This window comes from Plutella xylostella, chromosome 7 (genome assembly GCF_932276165.1).
Source record: "Plutella xylostella chromosome 7, ilPluXylo3.1, whole genome shotgun sequence".
NCBI classification, from domain to species: domain Eukaryota; kingdom Metazoa; phylum Arthropoda; class Insecta; order Lepidoptera; family Plutellidae; genus Plutella; species Plutella xylostella.
Genome location: NC_063987.1, coordinates 6,120,340 through 6,143,313, shown reverse-complemented (window position 1 = coordinate 6,143,313; position 22,974 = coordinate 6,120,340). Strand labels below are relative to the sequence as shown.

At 36.0% G+C, this 22,974-nt stretch overlaps 1 protein-coding gene across 2 annotated transcripts in view; it reads right to left on the bottom strand.

Annotated features, from left to right (window-relative positions):
- Positions 1-22,974, bottom strand: part of LOC105390930 — a 75,185-nt gene that overhangs the window by 33,187 nt on the left and 19,024 nt on the right. The window contains exons 2-3 of one of the 2 annotated variants that reach the window (XM_038106526.2): positions 4,718-4,819; positions 2,541-2,690 (exon numbers count right to left, since the gene is read on the bottom strand). In XM_038106526.2, the coding sequence (XP_037962454.2) occupies positions 2,541-2,690; positions 4,718-4,794 (227 nt within the window). In that variant the 5' untranslated portion in view covers positions 4,795-4,819. The remainder of the gene's footprint in view (positions 1-2,540; positions 2,691-4,717; positions 4,820-22,974) is intronic. The other variant, XM_038106527.2, reaches the window with a different exon arrangement.

Sequence of the window (22,974 nt, the reverse complement as noted above, 5' to 3'; positions counted from 1 at the left end):
TCGACAAAGTCCCAAAGAGCTTCACAAGTTTCCGTCCTCAGAATTCCTCACGCTTCGTTTCCTCAGATTAGGTCATAGACCGTAAAATATGACCTATAGTCTAAGCTAGAATCTAAATAGTGGAAGGTTTGAAACAACGGACCAGTGTCCCCCCACCCCGCTACCCCGGAGGGACGCATTCAGCCGTAAAACTTGACAACTTGTGAACTTCACTGCTCCGACAACTAAACAGTACGAGTACAGTCCACCGTCATAAATGAGATCATAAACAGCTGCTTGTTAACTATAACCTTAATAATAAGGGAATACTTATATGGATCCCAAACCAACTTTAACCCATTGAGTAAAAGGCGAAACCAATGATTTTTTAAAATACCTATACCCAACTTTTATTAAGTTTTTTCAAACCATAGGCCTTGAAACGGTGGTCTGTAATTGACAAACTCGTTTCACGAAACTACAATTATGGAATTGAATAAATAATATAGGTAAGTAGGTATTCTACACACTGGTGCACGATGCGACTGTGAACTTAGTGTACTCCACTGAAACTGGAACCTGCCTTTACGACTGTTTCGGAACTAGCTAGTGCGATATCGTCACTGAAATAGTGAAACTTATCCCACTTTTAGACTTTCCTTGCATATTTCATATCACTTCTGCATATGAGTTCGTTTCATGAAGTTTAGAACGTGCCTTGAGTTCGTTAGTTATGTTTTAACTTATGAGTAATTGTCCAAACCTGGAAGTTAACTTTAGCAGTTAATCTTCCATAATATCTTACAATAAAACTATACTAAACGCAAAAGTATGTAGTAAGGAGTTAAATATTTTTTAAGATACATTTTTTGCTTAGGTAAAGAGTTGTTTACTTTATCGTTATTATAAATTAACAAGAAATGATCCATCATTAGTTATTTTATTAAATAAATTTCATTCATTTAATTTAGATTAGAATATTCGTAACTACACCAAATATTGCATATTGCATTTTCCAACGCTCTGCTAGATAGAGCTAGATTTAATGAAATAGGCTGTTGTCAGTATCAGATGAACATTTGCGTATAAAGTGTATTTGTGGTTGGCAATGTTGACATTGAAGGCCACATCTAGTTTGGATTTGATTATTTTCCACACTATTAATCAGCGTGGATAAACATGCACATTACACAAAAAGGTAATCTGAAACTTTCATAGTTTATAAGAATGATAAAAATATGTCTATATACTCGTACAGTCATAAGACAGACCAAAGCTCGTGAAAATCCTAATGGACATGGCCTAGATTCTAAGCCAAGATATCAGAGTGCATTGAAAACATGATAGTATTCATACAGTGAGTTTAGAATGTGATTATCACAAGCACTTAGTAAATTACTTACATGTGTGAAAAACACACCCACTTTCCTTTAAGAATCCGTATATGCTGAATCCAACTGTTACATTTTTACACGGAGATGAGAACAATGCTGCTTTGGACGGAAAAGTTCTCGCATAAATCTTGCGAGAGTGTAAACTGCGCGTTACGTAGGTACTCGTAAGCCCAAAAGAAGGGGATTGCTCGTGTTTAGCGAAATACGAAGATTTTGGAGACCTGTCGGGTTCTCTAGCTTTACAAAAAACGAACCAGCGAGAACTGTGATGCAATCGGTACGTTAAGTTGAACCAGAAAGAGTCATGGTATACGAAGCTGCGCCCAAAAACTATGTTTTTCCTAATCTACAGTGACCCCCTGTCACGCGATATCATGGTTGGCTCAGTACCTCTCCGAACTTATACCAAGCAAGAGTATATAGCCCTCCAAAGGGTCGCAGCTGGTATCCTAATAACGATTCTATTGCATTATATTACAGACAGCGATGGCATGGCAGACCCTGATATCGTAAAATGTATGTATTCGTGAATCCCAATGTTGTTTTTTACGAATCCGGGTGTATGCGCTAAGAAAACAACACAGACATTGAATAATTGTAGGAGATTTCTTCCTAAATGTGGACGAATAAATTTATCAGACGAAGCCAAACAAGTCTCGCCTGAAACCGCCGATACCGGATATTGTTGAAAACCAAATAAACTATCGGTATTTTTGTACATAATAACAAGGAAAAGTGGGTCAAATTTCAATGTATGTAGGTACCTACCTAGTCCAGTGGCTTTAAGTTAACTGAATACTAGCTACCACTATTACAGGCATTGTACTCATTAAAAACGGCGATAAGGCTCGCGACCTATCACATGAGTACAAATGTATAACGAAAGCGGGTGGCCCTTCGGGGATTACAGTCGTGAGCATATGTATATGTATGTACTACTTTTAAAATTTAGTGAAGCTACTTTTAATATTTATACGATTAATTAAAAAAATCACAAAACACGTTATGGGTGTTCTAACAAGACTTACACTAACTATTGTGAAGTGATCGTTATAGTGAAATTCACAAACCAATCAGTGAAACCTAAATTTAAAATCCTCATTCAACATGTATGTTACCTACCTCTCAAACCTAAATTAAAAAAAACCTAACATGTACTTCACGTACCTCTCAAAGGTATCCTTGGACGAGTCACTGGACCGGGACAGCCTCCGGTCCTTCTTCAGGTCCTTGGCATGCTGGAGAAGGTCCTTGGCATCGCTGGGGGACCGCTCCGGGGGCAGACGGACCTCCTTCTCCGACTTGGCGCTGCTCGACCTGGTTGTGGATAAAGCCAGGGTGTTGTACAGGGTGTTGCAAAAAGGGTATGCTAAACCGAAACCTACATGTGCAGCATGTTATATCTAGCTTGTCTATCTTATCTAGGTTTCGGCTTAGTAGACAGTTTTTGCAACACCCTGTATTAAAGTTACGCCGCTTGTCGCACAAGTGGGACTGCAATCGGTTACATACATTTAATATGAACGTGGTTACATATGGGTAAGTAATACGAGGTATAAAAACGAATGGTATAACATTCACAAGGTATACGCCCATATGATATAAATTTATTAAGTATAACGATCACTGTGCATAACAAACGAAAGGCATAATTACTAAATACATAATTTCGTAAAGAATAACGTTCAAAAAGTGTAATTTCAATTGATATAACGATTAAAATGCATAAAGTTTATAACATATATTCTACAACGGATATAATTATCATAATGTATAATGCACAAAAAATTATTGACGTTATGTGGGGGGAACGCTCCGCTTTAGTTTCGACGAGCATGTGCACCTAACACGCTCCTCCTCGCTTTACTCGTCGTCGCACCTATCTTTAGGTTTTGGTACTAGGGGTTTTGACATTATTATTATTATTGGCGCTATGTGGGGAGACGCTCCGCTCCGCTTCGCTGCGCTCCGCTTTGGTTTCGACGAACATGTGCACCTAACACGCTCCTCCTCGCTTTGCTCGTCGTCGCACCTATCTTTAGGTTTTGGTACTAGGGGTATTGACATAATTATTATTATTGGCGCTATGTGGGGAGACGCTCCGCTCCGCTTCGCTGCGCTCCGCTTTGGTTTCGACGAATATGTGCACCTAACACGCTCCTCCTCGCTTTGCTCGTCGTCGCACCTATCTTTAGGTTTTGGTACTAGGGGTTTTGCCATTATTATTATTATTGCGCTATGTGGGGAGACGCTCCGCTTTAGTTTCGACGAACATGTGCACCTAACACGCTCCTCCTCGCTTTGCTCGTCGTCGCACCTATCTTTAGGTTTTGGCGCTAGGGGGTTTGACGGTGTTGGGTAATTAAACACAGATTATGAACTTTATACTAAACGATAGTATATATTTTAATCGATATACGTAATGTATGTTATACGAATTGATATTAGTCTTCGTAAGTATTATATATTTTGATTTTATATAAAATGTACGTTATACCAATTGAATCTTATACCTTATGAAAATATAGATTTTGTTGTTATACGTAACGTTCATTATAGGTTGTGAACGTTATTAATGTGAAATTATACATTTCGTTTTTATACGTCGCAATACGCACCCGGTTACATATAGCTCACCCGGCGTTTCGCCGAGTTGTGCCTTAAATGTATGTAACGGATTGCAGAGCAACGCGTTGGCTCTAATATAATCCTGGCTTAATAACTTGAGTCTTTGCACTGATTATAGATGTGCAAACTGAGTCTTAACATTGGTGCACAGCAGTTGAAGTGTGAGCAAGAGTTTCGATGTGCCCTTAAGTGCACGTTAGTAATAGTTCAGTTCGTATGGCTTAAATCATTAGTAATGTTCAAGTGAAGTTTCTTCAGTGGGTAAACGCAGGTTTAATGGGACCTTTGAAAATACTAAAACGGAATACATTTTTAATTTAGTTCATGAACTAAATTAAAATATGTATAGTTTAATGAGCAAATGAAAATGATTAATATAATATTAGTTCAATGTTATTACTTCATTTGTTGCTAACTACCGAGGGTAAAGGTAAGTACGTACTTAATTATTAAAATACTAAAATATAAGAGTTAAAAAATATATTTACTACGGTTAAGTTCTACATTAACTTTAGGTATAAAAATGCAGGCAACTTCAGTTAAAAACTGACTAAACCCTAGTACCTACTTTAGTTTAAAACTATCTACATTACTTTCACGCAATCTATTAGATTGCCACTAGTAGTTTTAGCTGTCATCACGACCCATCACGTCCCCACTGCTGGGGCACGGGTCTCCTTCCAATGAAGGAAGGGGTTTTAGGTTTTCGCCCTGACCTGGTGGATCTTCCGTCGTCGTCCTTCCTCAGAGCGGGCCGCACCGGCGACAGGCTTCCCTTCTTCTTCACCTCCATGGCGGCACCCGTCTCATGGTCGCTGCTGAGGGAAAGGGATGGCAGATGAGCGGTGAGCTGAGATGGACTGAGAGGCACGATTGTTGATAGTGTGTTTTTTTTTCTCTGTGGGTGTGAGATATGGTATGGCAGTCGGAATGGAAGAAAATAGCGTTGTTTGAATTGTTGGAAATGAAGCGAGAGGTCAGAAATTTATGGGTAATTTCGTTTCTTACTTTTTATGGTTTTGGGTTGTTTAGGGGTGCACGAAAGAAGCTTTCTCGCGTGAAGTATCAATATCTGGACCTTATATCCGGCGCTCACTGGGAGTCAGTGACACACGCTAATCTGACTGCAAAGCAAGGCAGCTATACATTTATTTCGACATTAGCTTAAAGTCTCTTTCTGCAAATCAGCGTAAGGGTCAGATTAAGTCCACGCTAAGAAGAAGACGGCTTTAACTGGTTAAATATTATATAATAGGTGCCAAGTATATAACGATAAGCATCTCATTACCTACGCAAAGTCGTTCAGACGATCCTATCCACATCTAAAAATAATCGTAGTAAATATATGAACTGAGCTATAAAATGTATCGATCGCCGGCGGCTCACGCAAACCGCGGCGACACACGCGACGCACTCGAGTTCAGAGAACCCGCACCGGTATTGTGTAACACTCTCTGCATACTTAGCATGGGGCACAAGACGCGCAAAGCAAGATGTGACAAAAGTTTTCTCTCGGGGCCACCCGACGCTCGTGTGGCCTCACCCAGAGGGCACGACGCAAGATTTTTGTCACGTCTTGTTTTGTGCATCTGGCGCATCGTACAGCTATGATAGCTGTACCTGCGAGTTTCGCTTCAAAAAGTTTTCCCGTGGGAATTCTGGTATATAAAAATCTGCCTATATGAAGGCCAGCTTCAATGTGTCTTTGCTTGTTATTTAGTTTGTACTGCGATAACGATCGAAGGAACGCGATACTGCGTGTCCTGCTAACTCGAATGTAATGACCAACTTTCCGCTCTCGTATAACAATAAATTATTACATTACATGTAGCGGACGCCGTAACCGCGCAGCATGCGTGGATATTGTACGATCACCGGTTATACAGGGTGGAATATTATCATTGGCATTCCCGTCAGCAGGTGAATGTGACCGTTATAGATTGGTCCCTTGATGTAAGCTTAGGATGTCGGGTATTTTTTTCCGTCATTTATTGATTAACTTCACCTTTATTCATATACTCTCATGTAAGTTTTGAAAATGCAAAAGATTATTTATAAACACTAATGAAGCTATCCTAAAAACTACTGAAGGATACAGATTGCCAATGACAAAAACAACTGCTTTCAGATCCATTTTCCTATTTACATTGTCAAGATACATGCCCTCTTTACGTTAGTACTCCATAGTCGTCTCCAATGGTTGCATCATCAGCCAACTCCCTTTAATTAGTTTCGTGCTCGCAAATGTGTTTATTTACTCTCGAGTCGGAGCTTAAAGCTTGACACAGTGACAACGAAGACGTCATGTTAATCAACTCCCAGGAAGCCTGGATTATGAACATTCGAAACGCCTGTTTATTTGCGCAACCTACTCATAATAATGTTGCTATTTTAGGGTTGGACTTTGGAGTTTCTAGCTACTACCTATTCTTCTCCATGGACTAAGACCGAGCAGAGCATATTTGAGTTTTGCTAAGAATTATACGAATAAAATATATCTCTTTCTTTCAGTTGGCGTGCAATTTATATAAAAGCTTAACTGTACTACCACAAAAAACTTTAAACATTGTTTAGCATATGTTTAAAACTAAAATTGTCAGATTTTGTAGGCGTTTGACAGTGCTAGTTAAACACTGTCAATTTTTTTGTGGTAAGGCCCTAAATGTTTAGCAAAGATTTTCAACATAAAACTTAAAATGTATCAAATATTTTCCGGACAATTTTTCTACTTAGGTACGTATTGTATAACGTTTTTATTCTATAATATTAAAGCTACGAACTACGAACTATCATCTAGGACGCAAAATTGCGATGTTCCGTGTCCAATCGCCCGTCTTTCTTTAGGTGAGGGATAATTCCATCAAAAATGGAACTCGCCAAGCCAAGTTTTACGTAACTTACAGCTGGATCATCCATTATGCAGGCCGTCGCGGGCATGACGGATATTCCCCATATTATTTATTTAGAGCTATTATAAACTGGTGTTTAAGAGCCATTAACGGCAGATGTTACGACGTCTTAACTTCTCACCTTAGATTAGACTTTAATGTTAAAGCCAGTTATGGTTGCTTACTAAATTACAATTATTATTTTGTGAATTATTATTGTACTACCTATAGTATGATAATCAGATTAGTTGGCAGTCGCTGACTTGCCCAGGGTGCGCCAGACTGATAAGATACAGTTGATATGTCACTGAAGGAAGCTTCTTTCATGCACCCTAACACTCGTTTACTTTGCTAATAAAACCCTGATGTTACGCTTCATTAACCTAAATGCATGAAACACAGAACCTCCTTCATGTATGAGTGCGAAACTTTACACTGTGAGTCACAGTCGGTATTCCCTGATTGGGGGCAGGTGTACGCGACAAGCTGGCAACCCTACAACAAATGTTTGCAACGGACCCTCAAATGGATATCAACCTTGTATGTGAACCACGTAGATGCCAAAGTTGAATGCTGCGATTTGGATCGCGGCTGTGTCCCAATACAATCAAAATATTGAATTAGGATCGGATACTTTGTCAGTTGGATTTGAGGTGTTATTGAATACATAATAAATGATACGCGTGCAGATAATTCTGATAAGAGCTCATACATATTTTGGAAACAACTTACGAGGAATAAAATAATAATAAGCAAATTCATATTTCACAAAAAAAAAACTACACCTGGCATCAAGATTCAAGTAGGTCAGACAAAGGCGTTCGACCTCAAAGTTCGTTCAGTATTCACGTAGATAGTTGCCGCCACTTATCTAATGCTCGCTCGCAACGAGAGCCGTCCTGTGAGCGGCGTGTCTAGCCAGATATGTATCGTTTGCTAAGATTTATGGTCGCGAGATAAAGCAGGCAATGACTACCGTTGTAGAAGTCGTCGGTTATTATGTAATTACCACTTAATGACTTTATAACACTTTTAAGCCACTTCATTTGAATAGTTGGTCGGTGTTTTATGTTATTTTTCCGTGCGTTTACGTGACCACGATTTTTTACGGAACTTAGATGAATGATTTTGTTATGTGTGCAAAGTAACAGGTCCAAATACATATTCAATGTTAAGTTATCGATTCTGAAGACATGAACATAATATTTAAAGATTTTTGAAGTCACTTGATAACTTGTAATTTATAATACTCCTACGCTTCTGTTACATAATGTATAATATCTTGAGACTGAAAATTTAGCATGATGAAGCATGGAGACAGTAGACATAGTAGCTATTTCGTAACCTCAATTTTCTTCTCACTTTCTTCATTTCTCCTTTCCATTTAAATTTATATTCGCTTGTAGGTACTTATTTAAAGTTAAAATTGGATATTCTCAAAGGAACATGATCCTGTGAAAAGATGTGGGCTTTGATAACTCTGCGGCACTTTTCTACAAAATTATAATGAAATACTTAAACCTGAAATTTTTGTGGGTTTCATTTTTTAAGTTAATTTAAAATACTTTTTTAGTTGGATGAGGCCGATGGCAGAGCGTGGTTGCATTGCTTTGGAAAAACCTTATGATGATTATAATATCATGAATTATAATAATGTTTCTTAAAACAGCTTAATCTATATTACGACCATCACTGGTACTTTAGAAACATGTAAAAAATTAGAACACATTATACACAGTGTTTCAGTCACACACTCGTCATCGCCGTTCCTCCCATAATCGACTATTAACACTGCCCTCCGTCCATTTAGGTTCATGTCTGACTATTTAGATTTCCAAATGAGATAAAATGATTTATGTAATTTTAGCAGAATAGAGCCCCAATGTAAGTTATTCATTATTCAGTGTTTTCAAGAGGTATTTCAGCCAACCACTGCTTACTTAAGTAGGTACTTAGTTATGTACAAATTTTTAAGTATGTTTATATTTTTAATTTGTTTTTATGTTTTGTTCAACGACAATTTTGTCAATCACTTATTGGGAAGGTACTAAGTTGCAATGAAGGATTTTTTTCTAATTCCTCTATATGTTTGCTAGCGTATTTAAAAAATTATAATTACAAATGAAAGATTTAACAGTCCTAAAATTAATGTTGTGCCTTCAGAATCAGCCCCATTGCTGAACTAGTTTGTAAGCTTAGACTACTAATTGTTTGAGGCGAGCGAGTAATAAATTAGGGATTCGATTTAAGACCATTAGGTCACCACAATGCAGAGTAATCAGATTTGAAACTAGTCACGGAGAAACTTATAGTGCAACCTATAGAGAAAAGTATGGTAACGTTTTTGATAAATCGATTTCCAAGGTGATGATACTTTTTCTTATAATTATATTATCTAGATTCATTTTCGAAATAGATTAGCTATTGTAATAAAGTTTTACATCCAGTGAAAAGTAACGGCAGCACCAAAACTTTCGAGTTTAACTTTTCGTAGCCGCGCGTAGCACATTGACGTAGCAGATGCTACGCCAAATTCGTAGCATCCGCCAACCGCCGTGAACATAGCAGCAGAAGCAAATTTTTTGTATGAGTGAATTTGTTTTCATGATCATGAAGAAATAAGAAAAAGTAGCAAAATTCTGTTATCACTACATGCTAGGGGATGCTGCAATGAACCTATATACATATTACACATTTAACAGTGTGCTCGAAATTAGTCAAAATTATTAATTATAAGGACACTCAATACGGCCAAATATTATTCATGATTATGAAGAAATAAGAAAAAGTAGCAAAATTCTGTTATCACTACATGCTAGGGGATGCTGCAATTAACTTACTAACTACTATTACACCATTCAGAGTGCTCCGGCAGATTAATTACATTACAAGTTAATGTCACTCATTAAAAAAAAAATTACAACTAAATCTACCCACATGAGTGTGTAAATAACGGATAGACGATGGTAAATACATTATAAATCTATATATGTCATCTTTGTGTTTGCTCAATTGACTTCAAAATAATCAATCAAAGAGAAAGCGCCTGAATACATTGTACAGCAAATTGCGCAAAGAAGCCGTAAATTTATCGTGGTGTAATTAATCTCTCGGAGCACGTTGGTAAATGTGATATATGTCTATAAGTTCATTGAAATATTCTCTAGCATCTAGTGCTAACAGAATTTGGGTAGATTTGCTTGTTCTTCAAAATCATGAAAAAATTGTCGCTCATATTTGCGGTTATGTCGCTATGTAATGTAATTGTGACGTAATTAATCTCTCGGAGCACGTTAGTAAATGTGTTGTATGTCTATAAGTTCATTGAAGTATTCTCTAGCATGTAGTGCTAACAGTATCCCGCCACAATGGGTTATTTCTTCATAATCATGAAAAAATAGTCGCCCATATAGGAAAATATTATGTTATGTTAATCAAGTTAAAACTTGATAAGAACTAAATCTACCACTCATCGAGTGTATGTAATGGATAGACGATGGTATATAGATCGTAGCAATAACTACTTTATGTACGTATATGGTCAAGGGACTTCAAAATAATGAAAAGTGTAAGCATCTGAAATATGTATTAAGTAAGTTGTCGGCTAGGGAAGAAAGTGAAGGAATTTTTCACTAAAACAATTATCAGCACCTCAGCCCAATTGGTTACAGCCTCGAACTAGATCCCTGTGGTCTGTGGATCGAATCTAACTAAAGCAACTAAAGATCTTTTTTCTTTTTTTATTTTAATGATGGTTACTTTTAAAAATACATACAGTAATGAATGTAACCAGTTATATTACAGACTTATTTTGGGTTCTTAATATGTAGGTAAATAAAAGATGCCAAGACAAATTTATTTTATTTTAAGTATACAAATCCACATTAGAAACTACATCAACACAATCATGTTAAATTATTTTATATTGTTATAAGTAGGTATGATTAAAATCACAATGATATTTCTAAATTTATTATTTATCAATCAGAATATGGATACAAGTAACAGTTAAAATCGATAGCTTGAATTATATCATAGCTCTTTTAAGTAAGAGCATACTTTATTAAATAAAACAGAATAAAATGTGATCTACTAATAAACCTAAACTTAAATAGAACCTATAAATATTAAAATATATATAAATAATATAATTGTTACGTTCACTTCACTCTCACTGCACTAACTCATTGTTACTACTACTCGACAACAGGTGTCGCTATTATTACCGCTACTCGGCAACAGATGGCGCCATGTGTCCAAAGAGTTAAAATAAATACAGCTGTTTTCTCTCTCTCTCGGTTTTATTTTCTAGTAACTGTTAAAATAAAACTTAGAGCTAAAAAGTTTTCTGGTAGTGATTCTAGGATTTTTAAAAAGTTGCCTATCCAGGTTGTCTGTTGATCAAAATCCATTTAGTAGTTTTGTCGTCACATTCGCTGGGTACTTCGACATGTCGATGTTGCATCGTCATCTTCACCCAGGTGATCTGTTGGCAAGAAACGATACATTAGTAAATAGGCGTGCCAAATAAATAACATTGCTGTGTGAACTAAAAACTATAAAAGTTTCAGTTTTCTCGCATACAAAGTGGCGCCTCTAGCGGAAACTATCATGAAACTTTTGACAGATAATCTATGCAGGTGACAGAAGAAAACAAAAAAATTTTCGGTTACGTAAATTGCAAAACCCGTACTAGAGGCCCTGATACAGCTGGTCCACTGCGGGTTGGTAGAGAGGAACAGATCACATATCTAGATGAGCTAAATCTAGATATGCAGGTTTCCTCACGATGTTTTTCTTCACCGTAAGAGCGATGGTATACATTGTACTTAAATTCAAAGAACTCATTGGCACATGTGGGTGTTGACCCCCGTATCTCTGGCGTGAGAAGCGGGCGCTTATCCGACTGAGCTACACTGGTCTATCAGTTTCAATATTCAAAATTCAGTTTCATGAAATTGATTATTCAGTAGACTGTGAGGATCTACACCTCTTGACAGACAGTCAGCTGGATTTAATTCAGTAGGAATATAGTTCCCTTTTTCAGGTACCTTCTCACATTCCCAGAACCCATCTATTTTCCTATTTAAAGACTCTGTTGAGACAGCCTCAGATACTGACTTGCAAAAGTTACTTGGTAGTGATGAACATCCCTCGCTGTTCAATGGTGCAGTGCCAGCAACAATGTAGCCGAACTGAGTGTTGTGTAGAAACAGCTGACCTGGTATCACTGGCAGTCTCTCACGCAGTAGGATCTGAAACATGATGTCACACCCAAGTAAAATATCTATATTTCTATTTTTTTTATTTTATTTATTTATTTATTTAATTACAAAAGTTAACAATATATTTTACGCTTTACCTAGTGATTCTGAAACTTGTTACAGTTTGTACGACCACTAGTCATTCCTCTAGATTACAATTAATAGAAAAAATAACTTATTATTAGGTAGGTATACAAATCAATTCATAACGACATAAGGTACAGTCAGCTGATTCAGCAGCCATACACTTCTGCACCCTGTAAAAACACCTACTAAACAAAACGTAAATGTTTGAATGAATGAATAGGCAGTTAGTGAGTTTGACAAGGTTCAAAAGTGCACAGCTACTAAAGCAGCCGACTGTACGTCAGTAGCTGATTACTAATTTTATTGCATAGGTAAGATAGAACCTAGCAACAGATTTATAAATCTTAGGTAATATTTATTTTACAACGGTCATACTAGCAATTATTATGTGCAAAGGTGTAAATATAAATAATTGATTTTGTGAGGTAGTTGTAAATAATGAGAACAAAAAATATGATACAAGTTATGTTTTACGAGTGGCAATAATAGTACTTATGGACTGTAATTACCACTCATTACGAGTGAGATTTGCAAGGCAAGATAGTTCTTTGATGCTAGTTCTAGGTTCGCTGAAGCATTGGCAAGCTGAATGTGAGATGGTATGTTGATGTCCTGTACATTGACACGGAAATGAGGCATTGAAGATGTTATGTTGGGGACAATGCATGATAGAACAGTGAGTTTATAATCACTGTTGGCTGACTGGATAGCAAATCGAGCCTTTTGGTTGGTTGTGTTGGAAGCATTGCACACACCAACAATTGTTTTCTTCATCGAAGAACTCAGTATTAATTCGCTTAGCTAGATCCTTTAGGATAAAATTTACAGAGCTCCCTGAATCTAGTAGAGCTCTAGCATAGATATGCTCACCATTTTTAGCTTGAAGCTTGACAGATATTGTAGGCAATAATACCTCACTCTGTATGTTAGACATCAATGAAACATGATTAGTAGCAGCAGCGGCAGCGGGTTGGCTATTATGAAGCAAGGTGTTGTGCTTGCCTTTGTAGATACCACACTTAAAGAAAAATCTGCATTTTTGGTGGTTGTTGAGGCATATAGTGCATAGCTTATTGTTGGCCACATATGAAATCCTTTCATGCACAGCAGCTAGTTTAAACTTTTCACATCTAAATAGTTTGTGATTAGAAGCATGACAGTACTTACATGTGGGTTCTTCAGTGATGGGTTTGATGTTGTTAGCTATGTATGACGGCTTTTTTGGAGTGTCCTTATTCACACTCTGGCCTGTAGACTCGCAGGATGTGATGTTTCCCATTGCTGCAGCTCTTTTTTCTAGAAAAGTCAAAGAAAGTGAAACCCTTGCAATGTATATTGATCTAGTTTCCGCTGAATGATCGCAATTATTATTAAGTCGCATGAGTCAACCGGTATATTTAAGCCTTTCAACGCACTACTATGCTGTCTGACTGTAGCTATGAATTCCCTTATATTCTGTGCTGTACATTTAGTGATCGGTTTCATATCTAATATTGAGTTTATGTGGTGGTTTATAACAATCAATTTACTGTCATAACGCTTGGCTAGTAGTTCCAGAGCAATCACATAGTTAGAACTGTCCAGAGATAGATGTTTTATTAGATCTAACGCCTCCCCATAAACAAGAGAACGCAGATAGTAAAACTTATCACATCGGGATAACCTATCATGTGCCAATTACACTTTGGAACAAGTTCATAAACGCATAGTATTCACTAACTGTGCCACCGAATTTTGGTATCTCAATAGGAGGAAGCCTGTTGTGGTTTGTGTGAGAGTTAGTAGAGTTACGTACCTTTTCAGATGTCTGTACCATCTGTTGTCATTTGGACGCTTGCGCTGTTATCCAAGTAGGTAAAAGTCTTGTTTACTGTAATTCTTCACTTGCTGCTGTCTGTTTGTTTGGATAACATTTTGTTTACATTGAGATTTGAAATGCCCAAATAGGTTGCTGTCATAGACAATTCACCGATTCATGATGATTTTTGACCGATTTTGACTTTGATTGGTCCAGTTAGGTAGTAAAATAATTTTATTTATTATAGCGTTCGTTTTTTTCTGTGATGAAAATAGATTTACAAATCTGTTAAAACCAGAAGGAAAAGGTGACACAAAAAGTAAACTCATTTGTGAAATAGGTTTGTTTTACCATAAATCATTAATACAACTTGAAAACATGAGGATTTATATCGATAACAAACAAATTAAATCAGAAAATACAAGAACACGACTCCATATTCAAATCAACTCCCCCCTTCCTTGACAATGACATTGACATCTCCTTTTTGACGTTTCACGCCATGGCTTATCTGCCGACCACAGAGTACGTCGTCGCGGTGTAAATACGATTGCTTCCTGTTATTATTCTGAGGTTCGGAGTTATATTTGTAACACGGCCTTTCCTGATGACGTGACGTCCTCGACCGCAACGTCTTCTCAAAGTCATCAACACCACGCTCTAGGCAATCCAAAACTCAGCACTTCAAAATCTGTAAACAATTGATGTGATTAGAAGGGTATTTTTGCATTTTGTTCTAATTGGGCAGAGGCACACGAGTCGGCTTGCCACCCTCACCACTGGCAGAGGCACACGAGTCGGCTTGCCACCCTAACCACTGTATGTAGTTTATTGGCTCAGTGTTTATGAACGTTCTTTTTTCTCTGCGATGAAAATAGATTTATGAACGTTCTGTGATTTCAAAAATATTTTTTTTACTGGCAACACTACTACTATTGTAGTGATGTACACACGGTCTGTCTTGTTCGTCAATCGAGTTAACCTGTAATAATATAATATTGTCCCACTAATGAGCCGTTTTACTTGACAACTGTCAGTTGAGTTTTTGTACAAGCCTTTATTTTGTACAATATTCTTCTTACTTCTATTTAGTAAAATTTACAAGTTCAGAATGTTTATTTTTCAAGCGTCGTTGCTGTAGAGAACGCATGAGGGCAGATATAGAATTTCCTCTGTGGAAATAAGATGTGAGCTGACACAAAATCTGTGTTCTGAGGGTTTGACAGTTCAGTACAACTCAGACACTCTATAACGTTCGAATAGACGACAACTGTCAAAGAGGAGAAAAAGTAAAACATAATAATTTTAATAATACCTGATTCCCCAGTCCCCTATCGTGAAGTCGAAACAAATTCAATACAAGTTCGGTATGAGGGGTCAGTTCTTAAAATAAAATTATGCTTCCAAAATTGTTCCCCAATGATTTATACATTGTAATTTTCGTATTATGTAGACTAACGACTTCAAATATATAGTTTTTTTGAATGAATCGAGTACCTGAATGTGCTATCGAATCGAGTGACAGACAACCAAAGTGATGATCGAACATCCCTACTTTGGAATATTTTTATCCCCCAAAGAGAACGCACGCTAATTGGACAATGGCAGAGTTCTAAGGACGTTTGGTACCCCTATGAAAATGACGGGTTCCGTAATGAAAGTACCATGTTTAGAGAGTCACTGTATAGGTACACAAATAAATAAATAACTAGATTTTTAGAAGCTGGGAGAAAAGAGAAAAACGGAAAAAAAGAATCTTTAAAATGTAGTCGCAATGGAACGTAAACATTCATACAGGAAGAATGGAACGTCAAGTGAAGTAATGTTTATGCCAAGTACTCTGTGATTTACGTCATAAATGTCTAGGTTGGATCTCAGTATAATGATAAAAATTTACAAAACCAGAGCAGAAAAATTGAAATGATAAAAAAATGTGTCATGTCAACAACTAAACGTCAACACTTGAACAACATAAGACGAACAACGTGAATAATAATTTGATAATAATATTATTATGTTAGGTATATCAAGTTGTATGTTTACGTTTAAATAAATACGGGACGTGCAACGTACATAATAAATAAAATGATTTTATTAATATTATCGACTAGATCAGGCTACTACTTTCATTATGGAATAATGTTATACTTATCCAACTTCTGAAGTTTTAAATTGCCATTCCGCAACAGGGATCTGCTATGCCATTTCGAAATGCTATATGTAAAGGTTCTACTATATGGGTATGCATTTGGCGAGTAATGTAATGAAATAAAATATACCTACTGTTTAAAAGATCATTGTTTTATTTACATAACATAATTTGCCTGGAATCAACTTTAGGAATTTTATGTTCCTATTACCTACTCTATTCTATTCTCTGTTGGGGTGTAAGTACCTGCACCTGGCTCTCTAGATGTGCTAAATCTAGATAGGTATGCAGGTTTCCTTCACTGTAAGTGTGATGGTATACATTTTAATTAAATTCAAAGAACACATTGGTACATGTCAGCGCCGGGATTCGAACTGCAGAACGCAGTTGCTCTTCTCATATTTGACTTAGGTATTTATCATCCTATGGTTCAAAGAAAATATTGTCAGAATTTTGCGTGTTCTTGTTCTGCTGCTTCTGCAGGTTCCTGATGAAGAAGTGGGACGGGAGCCTGCCGGGGAGGTGGAACAGGAACCGGGTCTGGTTCTCCCCTTTGTCACATTTGTTCTATATCTTCAGCAGTTTCAGCGGTATTCAAAATATTAAATAATTAGGTTAGGTAATGGAAAATGAAATAACAACTACTATGACAAGATTGACAAGCAAGATTCAGTGTTACTAGATTTAAATATTAAAAAAATATCGATGATAGTGAATCGAATAAAGAGAAAAAGAAAATGGTTTACTATGGATAAAAGTCTTCAAGACTTAAATATAATCATATTTTATAAACCAAATGTACTAGTTTTGGCACAAATAGTACCAGAACATGTAATTTATTGATAAATAAAATATCTTTTGTATTTAAGAATGTATCGATATTTCTATTCGATTCGATTACTTTTTTGCTCGGATTTGCTGGTTATATTCCGAGGTCTGGCACCACTATTGTTACGTTCCGTTCTCTATATGTTTGTTTTTACGTTCCATTATCCTTAGATTTAAATATTCTTCATTTATCATTTTTTCTTTTCCCCCGACTTCTAAAAATATTGTAATTACTGAAAATACCTTATCTACACTGTATTAATAAATGGTGAAAACATGGTTCTGAAACGCTCCAAAAAAAAGGCGGTACGCCCACTGCCGTTCTCCTTATTGAATTTTAATCAATTTAAATCGCACGCATAAGTGTATTTTTTTCAATAAATATCTGTAATTGTATGTATTGTATTATATTTTGTATATGTTTCACACACGGATAAAAAGGCAGGGGGTGACTCGCACGCACATTAAATGGGCCCCCCAAAACAGTCGCTAGTACATTACAGTGGCGTAGCAACAAGGGGGCAACATGGCATGAGGTGGTAAGGAAGGAGAGGTATTCCACGGCTCTCAGAGCAATCGCGTTATCGGTCAAGACCCCTACAAGCACCTTACTGGGTAATACATCCTACCTCGAGCATTTCTGCTCTAGCGGTACACCACTCAAGCCAGCCAATGAAGGCAAGCAAGAGGTGGGAAATCCTGTTCCTCGTCAGTTTTCTCTCTGGACAACCAATAAAGGCAAGACAGAGATGAGGAACAGGGGTTCTCCCCGGCATCGGGTGGGTGGTATTATTATTTTTTATTATTAAGATACCAGTAACGCCATCTGTTGGTCAGTAGCGTGCAACAACACTCATCGCAATAAAATAAAAATAATTTAATATGCTGATGTAGTTTCTAATGTGGATTTGAACAATATAAATACATTTTGTCTTGGTAACTTTTATTTACATACACTGATAAATAAAATTATTTTAACTAGCTACTGGATCAATATATAATACTTAAATGTAATTATTATTTCAAAGTAAGTTGTCATTCGGTATAGTTGATTTATGATGTTTATTGATACACTTAGTAGTTCATAGCATCATGATGCGTCATCAATTCATAATCAAATACGTAGGTTAGGCCTAATGCTAATTATCATTGCGTCTGCGTCATTTTACACATAATATGTATTAAAGAGTACAAGATAGTTAATTAAAATGTATATAGATGGCGCTTTTATGAGATGTGTCACCTATAAGTTATACTTAATATATAATTATGTTTGTACACACCCAGCTTGCTGATTTTTATTCTTATCAAGGTTTAACTTTATTTACAAAACATAATATTTTCCTATCTGCACCCATTAGCAAAATTAAATTTAATGTTGAGCAGTTTAACATGTCGAACATCCATCAAAAACATTAAACGTTAAATCCCAAAACACTGCACACTATCAAAATAAAATAAAAGAAGAAAAACGCTTTACACTATCAAAATAAATAAAATACAAAAAGAAAAACGCTTCACACTAATAACATAAAACAAAAGAAAGATCCGCGGTGTGTCGCGAACCAACGACTTTCAAGGACAAACGTATAGATCTCTTAACCAACTAGACCACGGTACTGATAATTGATTCAGTGAAAAACTCCTTCACATTCTTTCCTAGCCTGACTATTTTTCAGTTACTTACAATTTAATTCATTATTTTGAAGTCCCTTGACCATGTACGCATGTAAAGTACTTATTGCTACGATCTATATACCATCGTCTATCCATTACATACACTCGGTGAGTGGTAGATTTAGTTCTTATCAAGTTTTAACTTGATTAACATAAAATTTTCCTATATGGGCGACTATTTTTTCATAATTATTAAGAAAAATACCAATTCTACACGATACGCTTAGCACTACATGATAGAGGACACTGCAATGAACTTATGGGCATACAAAACATTTAACAGCGTGCTCCCGGAGATTAATTACATTACAATTACTTCGGCGTTATTAAAATCGCTGCCAGCCAGCAGCAATTTTTGATGACATGACGTCATCGTCACACACCCGCGCCTTAGGACACGCAGCTAGCAGTTTAGCAAAACTGGTAACTGCTGCTAGCTGCACTTTATAAGGCGCACGCCACGCCGTAAAGTAATTGTGACGTAATTAATCTCCCGGAGCACGTTGGTAAATGTGATATATGTCTATAAGTTCATTGATATATTCTCTAGCATGTAGTGCTAACAGAATTCTGCTACAATTGCCTTTTTTAAAACATATTCGGCCATACAAAAATTGCTGCTAGTTTCTGCTGCTATATTCACAGACCTGCATCCGCCACAACAAAATAATACTATTTATAAATATTATAACTACGAGTAATATTCTCACATCTTGTATTCTTATAGAGATCAGCTTTGATACACAACCGAACATTGATATGAAAAAAAAACACGCACTCACGCCTTGTACTCATGTACTCCCATGCATTGATATGAATTATTATGTAACTCCTGTTATGTATGGAGCTCAGGTATGAAGGATATTTTATAATAGGTATAATTTGAGTTTTATGAAATATTGCTGACAAGGAGCTTATCTAAATTAAACCTTTATTACACGCTCGTGTCTCATAAGGTTTTATAGTAGCTAAATTATGGCGCAGTAAATTAAAGTTTTTTTTCAAAATGTACGTACCTGAGCGATATTACCATTTGGAATAAGAGATTTTGAGATATTATTGAGTTAATCTTTTCGATGCGTTAAAAATATTATTATATAACAACCCTTTTTTGCCGTCGAGGGTTAAAAAGTAACGATTAACAGTAACGTTTAGGGCGTGCAAAACCGGAAGGTTTTCAAAACCGGTTTTGAATTTTCGGTTTTCAGCCTCAAAACCGGGTAACCGGTTTTTCACCGGTTTTGATATTACTTAAATATTTTTTGTCATACAGTACTAATTAAACAAGGAACCCATATTCTTAGATAGAGATATCCACAAAACATACGAATAAAACATTTTTTATGATATACTTACCTATTTTTAATCAACCATATGACAAATTAATAATTTAGTGAACAGGAAAAAAAGTTAAATAAGAATTATCATAGTACTTACTGTTATCACATCTAAAAAAAGTGTGTGGCACCTTAATGGTGTTTTTATATCGTTCTGTTATCATCAATAATTGTATATTTTAAACATACAGGCAGATTTTGAAAAAAAAAACATTTATCGTCTGATTCTTACGACCACTCTATAGTAGCAGTAAGATGATGAATGTTTTTTTGATGTATTACAGATTGGTTCATATCAACGCAACGAAAGAAAGCCTAACTCATTGATGGACACGACTGCATTTGATTTGACGTCCTCAACACTTCATGAAAAAAGTCCATAACGTCGAATGCAGTCCCCGCACTTGGCCTAATTATATTTTCAACAACGGTCAATGCAGTCCTGTTTTACCTAGAGTTTGTATGAAGACCACCTTGTTGTGCTTTATTGGGCCAGATTTCAACGTTATAATTATGTGCACCCAGAGTACCTTTTTTTCACACAGCAATAAGTTTTCATACAGCAAAAAATGTGAACTCACAAGCACACATCGGTCACTGACGTCGTGTTTGCTTTACTGCGCCTAGGCAGAGTGCCGGCATGTGCACCAGAAAATCGTCACTCAATTTCCATACAATATTTTAGTGCTTTTTTATGAGTTTCACCATTAATCTAGTGTCCATCAGTGTGCCAACCGATACACAAATTCTTTTATTTTTAGAGTTTATGGGTTCAACTTCTAATGTATGTAAAAAAGTATATAAAAATACGATCAAAATCGGTGAAAACCCGGTTTTCGGTTTTGAACTCTCAAAACCGGTTATGAAAAACCGTGATATATTGTCCGGTTAACCGGTTTTGCGGTTAACCGGTTAACCGGTTTTGCACGCCCTAGTAACGTTTAATGCATTAAATGAGTTTGTAGCTGGGACTGAACAATATCCTGCTTGTTATAAAGTAAACAGATTAATTAATCAGCCATGTATGTATGTATACATATGTATAACTAGTTCCAGCCTCCATAGCCTTTAGTTTCAGGTTAAACACAAACACGGAATGGGCGGGCACTATTGCCTTCAGTATATTGTGCCCCTTATAGAAAATCATACCTTAAATTTCGTTGCAATAACCTTTAGAAATAAATTAAACTTAGTTACGATATTAAAGCATGTGTCAACTATATTCCTTTAGAGGTGAGATTGTTGCTATGTTTGTTATTTTTGTTTTCATAAAGCCATACAGGGTGGACATGGAGGGAATGTACAAATTTTAAGGGAAGGAATTTTTAGGGGAAGTTTTATAAATATGAAATATATCCCATGTAATATGCCATATGTTACTAAAAAACTTAGAGACTTTACTTTTATTTCAAAATATGACAGGCTGCTTTCGTGCACGTCCAATGAAACTCTAAATTAAATTCTCTACTCTAAGGTGGAATGGACAACATTTCAAAAAACTAAAGCTGCTATAAATCGAAAACCATTTCGAGATTTAGCTCTAAAGGCCACAAAAAAAATGTTTTTGTATTTTTTGGATGTATCATTTTCGAGAAAATCATAAAATAGTAAAAAAGTGCTGATGACGTCATGCATCAGGTGCGATGCATTTTGATGATCAAAGCCTATAGATTTAAAAACAAAGTAACTGTCACTTTCATTTTAGATTGACGTTGACGTTTTATCGTGATGTTGTTGTTTATTTGGGTCATTTTCATTAATTCTGTTCTGACACTTTCTGACTATTTTTTTTATTTATTATTAAGAGATGACCTCTATATAATATTTCCCAGAGCATGCCACCACCTACACAGCTGAAAAAATGCTTCTGCTTATTTTTTTACATGATAAGTACCTACTTTCCATCATCAGAAATATCAAGGTCATTTAAAAATGACCCATTTGTTGGTTGGCATGTAAACAAAGTTTAAATGTCGCTTGTCAGTGTCAATTATGTTTTTTTTTCGAGACTCAGGCAATAGACAAAAATAAAAATTGAGCCTATTATGTGACGTAACTTCCGGTTTTAAAATAATTAACTTTAAAGTTAAAAATAACATGCAAAAATTTATGTATATACAAAATAAAAAAATACGGGTCCACTAATTTTGTATAAACTTTCCGAATAAGTAATAAAAATATAGGGTAAAGAAAATGAAATGTTGTCCATTTCACCAAACGCTAAATGTATTTAGTCGCCTGTCAAACGTCTGTCAGTTAGTACAAAATGTATTTAAAAATTGATTTAAATACAATTTTAAATGCATTTAGCGTTTGGTAAAAGTGGCCCTAAAATTGATAGATTTTCGTTGACTTGGCTAACTGACTCTGTTTACATTGTAAGTACCTACTCGACCTAATCCAAACTTCAGTGTGGTAACCGTCTTGACTAGACCAATCAGCGTAGACCAAGCGTAGTGTAAGGGAACTCCTGATTGGCTCTTACTACCCTTCAACCAGTACAATTTACGAACTTCGGAGTGACTACATAGTTTCACTCATGCTGTATTCAGGGTTACAAAACAATAACTAAAGCTTTATACACATAATTTTTAGATCGAGTGATTAGATTATACAGAGAAGTAATTATGTTCCTTGGTCTAATAGCTTTAAAAGTTATGTAGGTACAGCCCATCATAAAAATTGACGCTAATTTAGCAATGACATGTAGTATTTTCACAGTAATTAATTGAAATAGTTAATTAATTGAGTTCTATTGTAGGTACTTCGATGTGTCATGCGTTGATATGGGTATCTCTCATCTTATACACTTACGAGTAAAGAAAAAGGTCCAGAGACTGAGATGGAGTGGGCAGTGGAAAAGTATAAAGCTAACGATAAGTCTGTTGTAAAATTTGTACTTATAAACGAGTACTAAGAGGTTTATATTTTACAGGATTTTACAC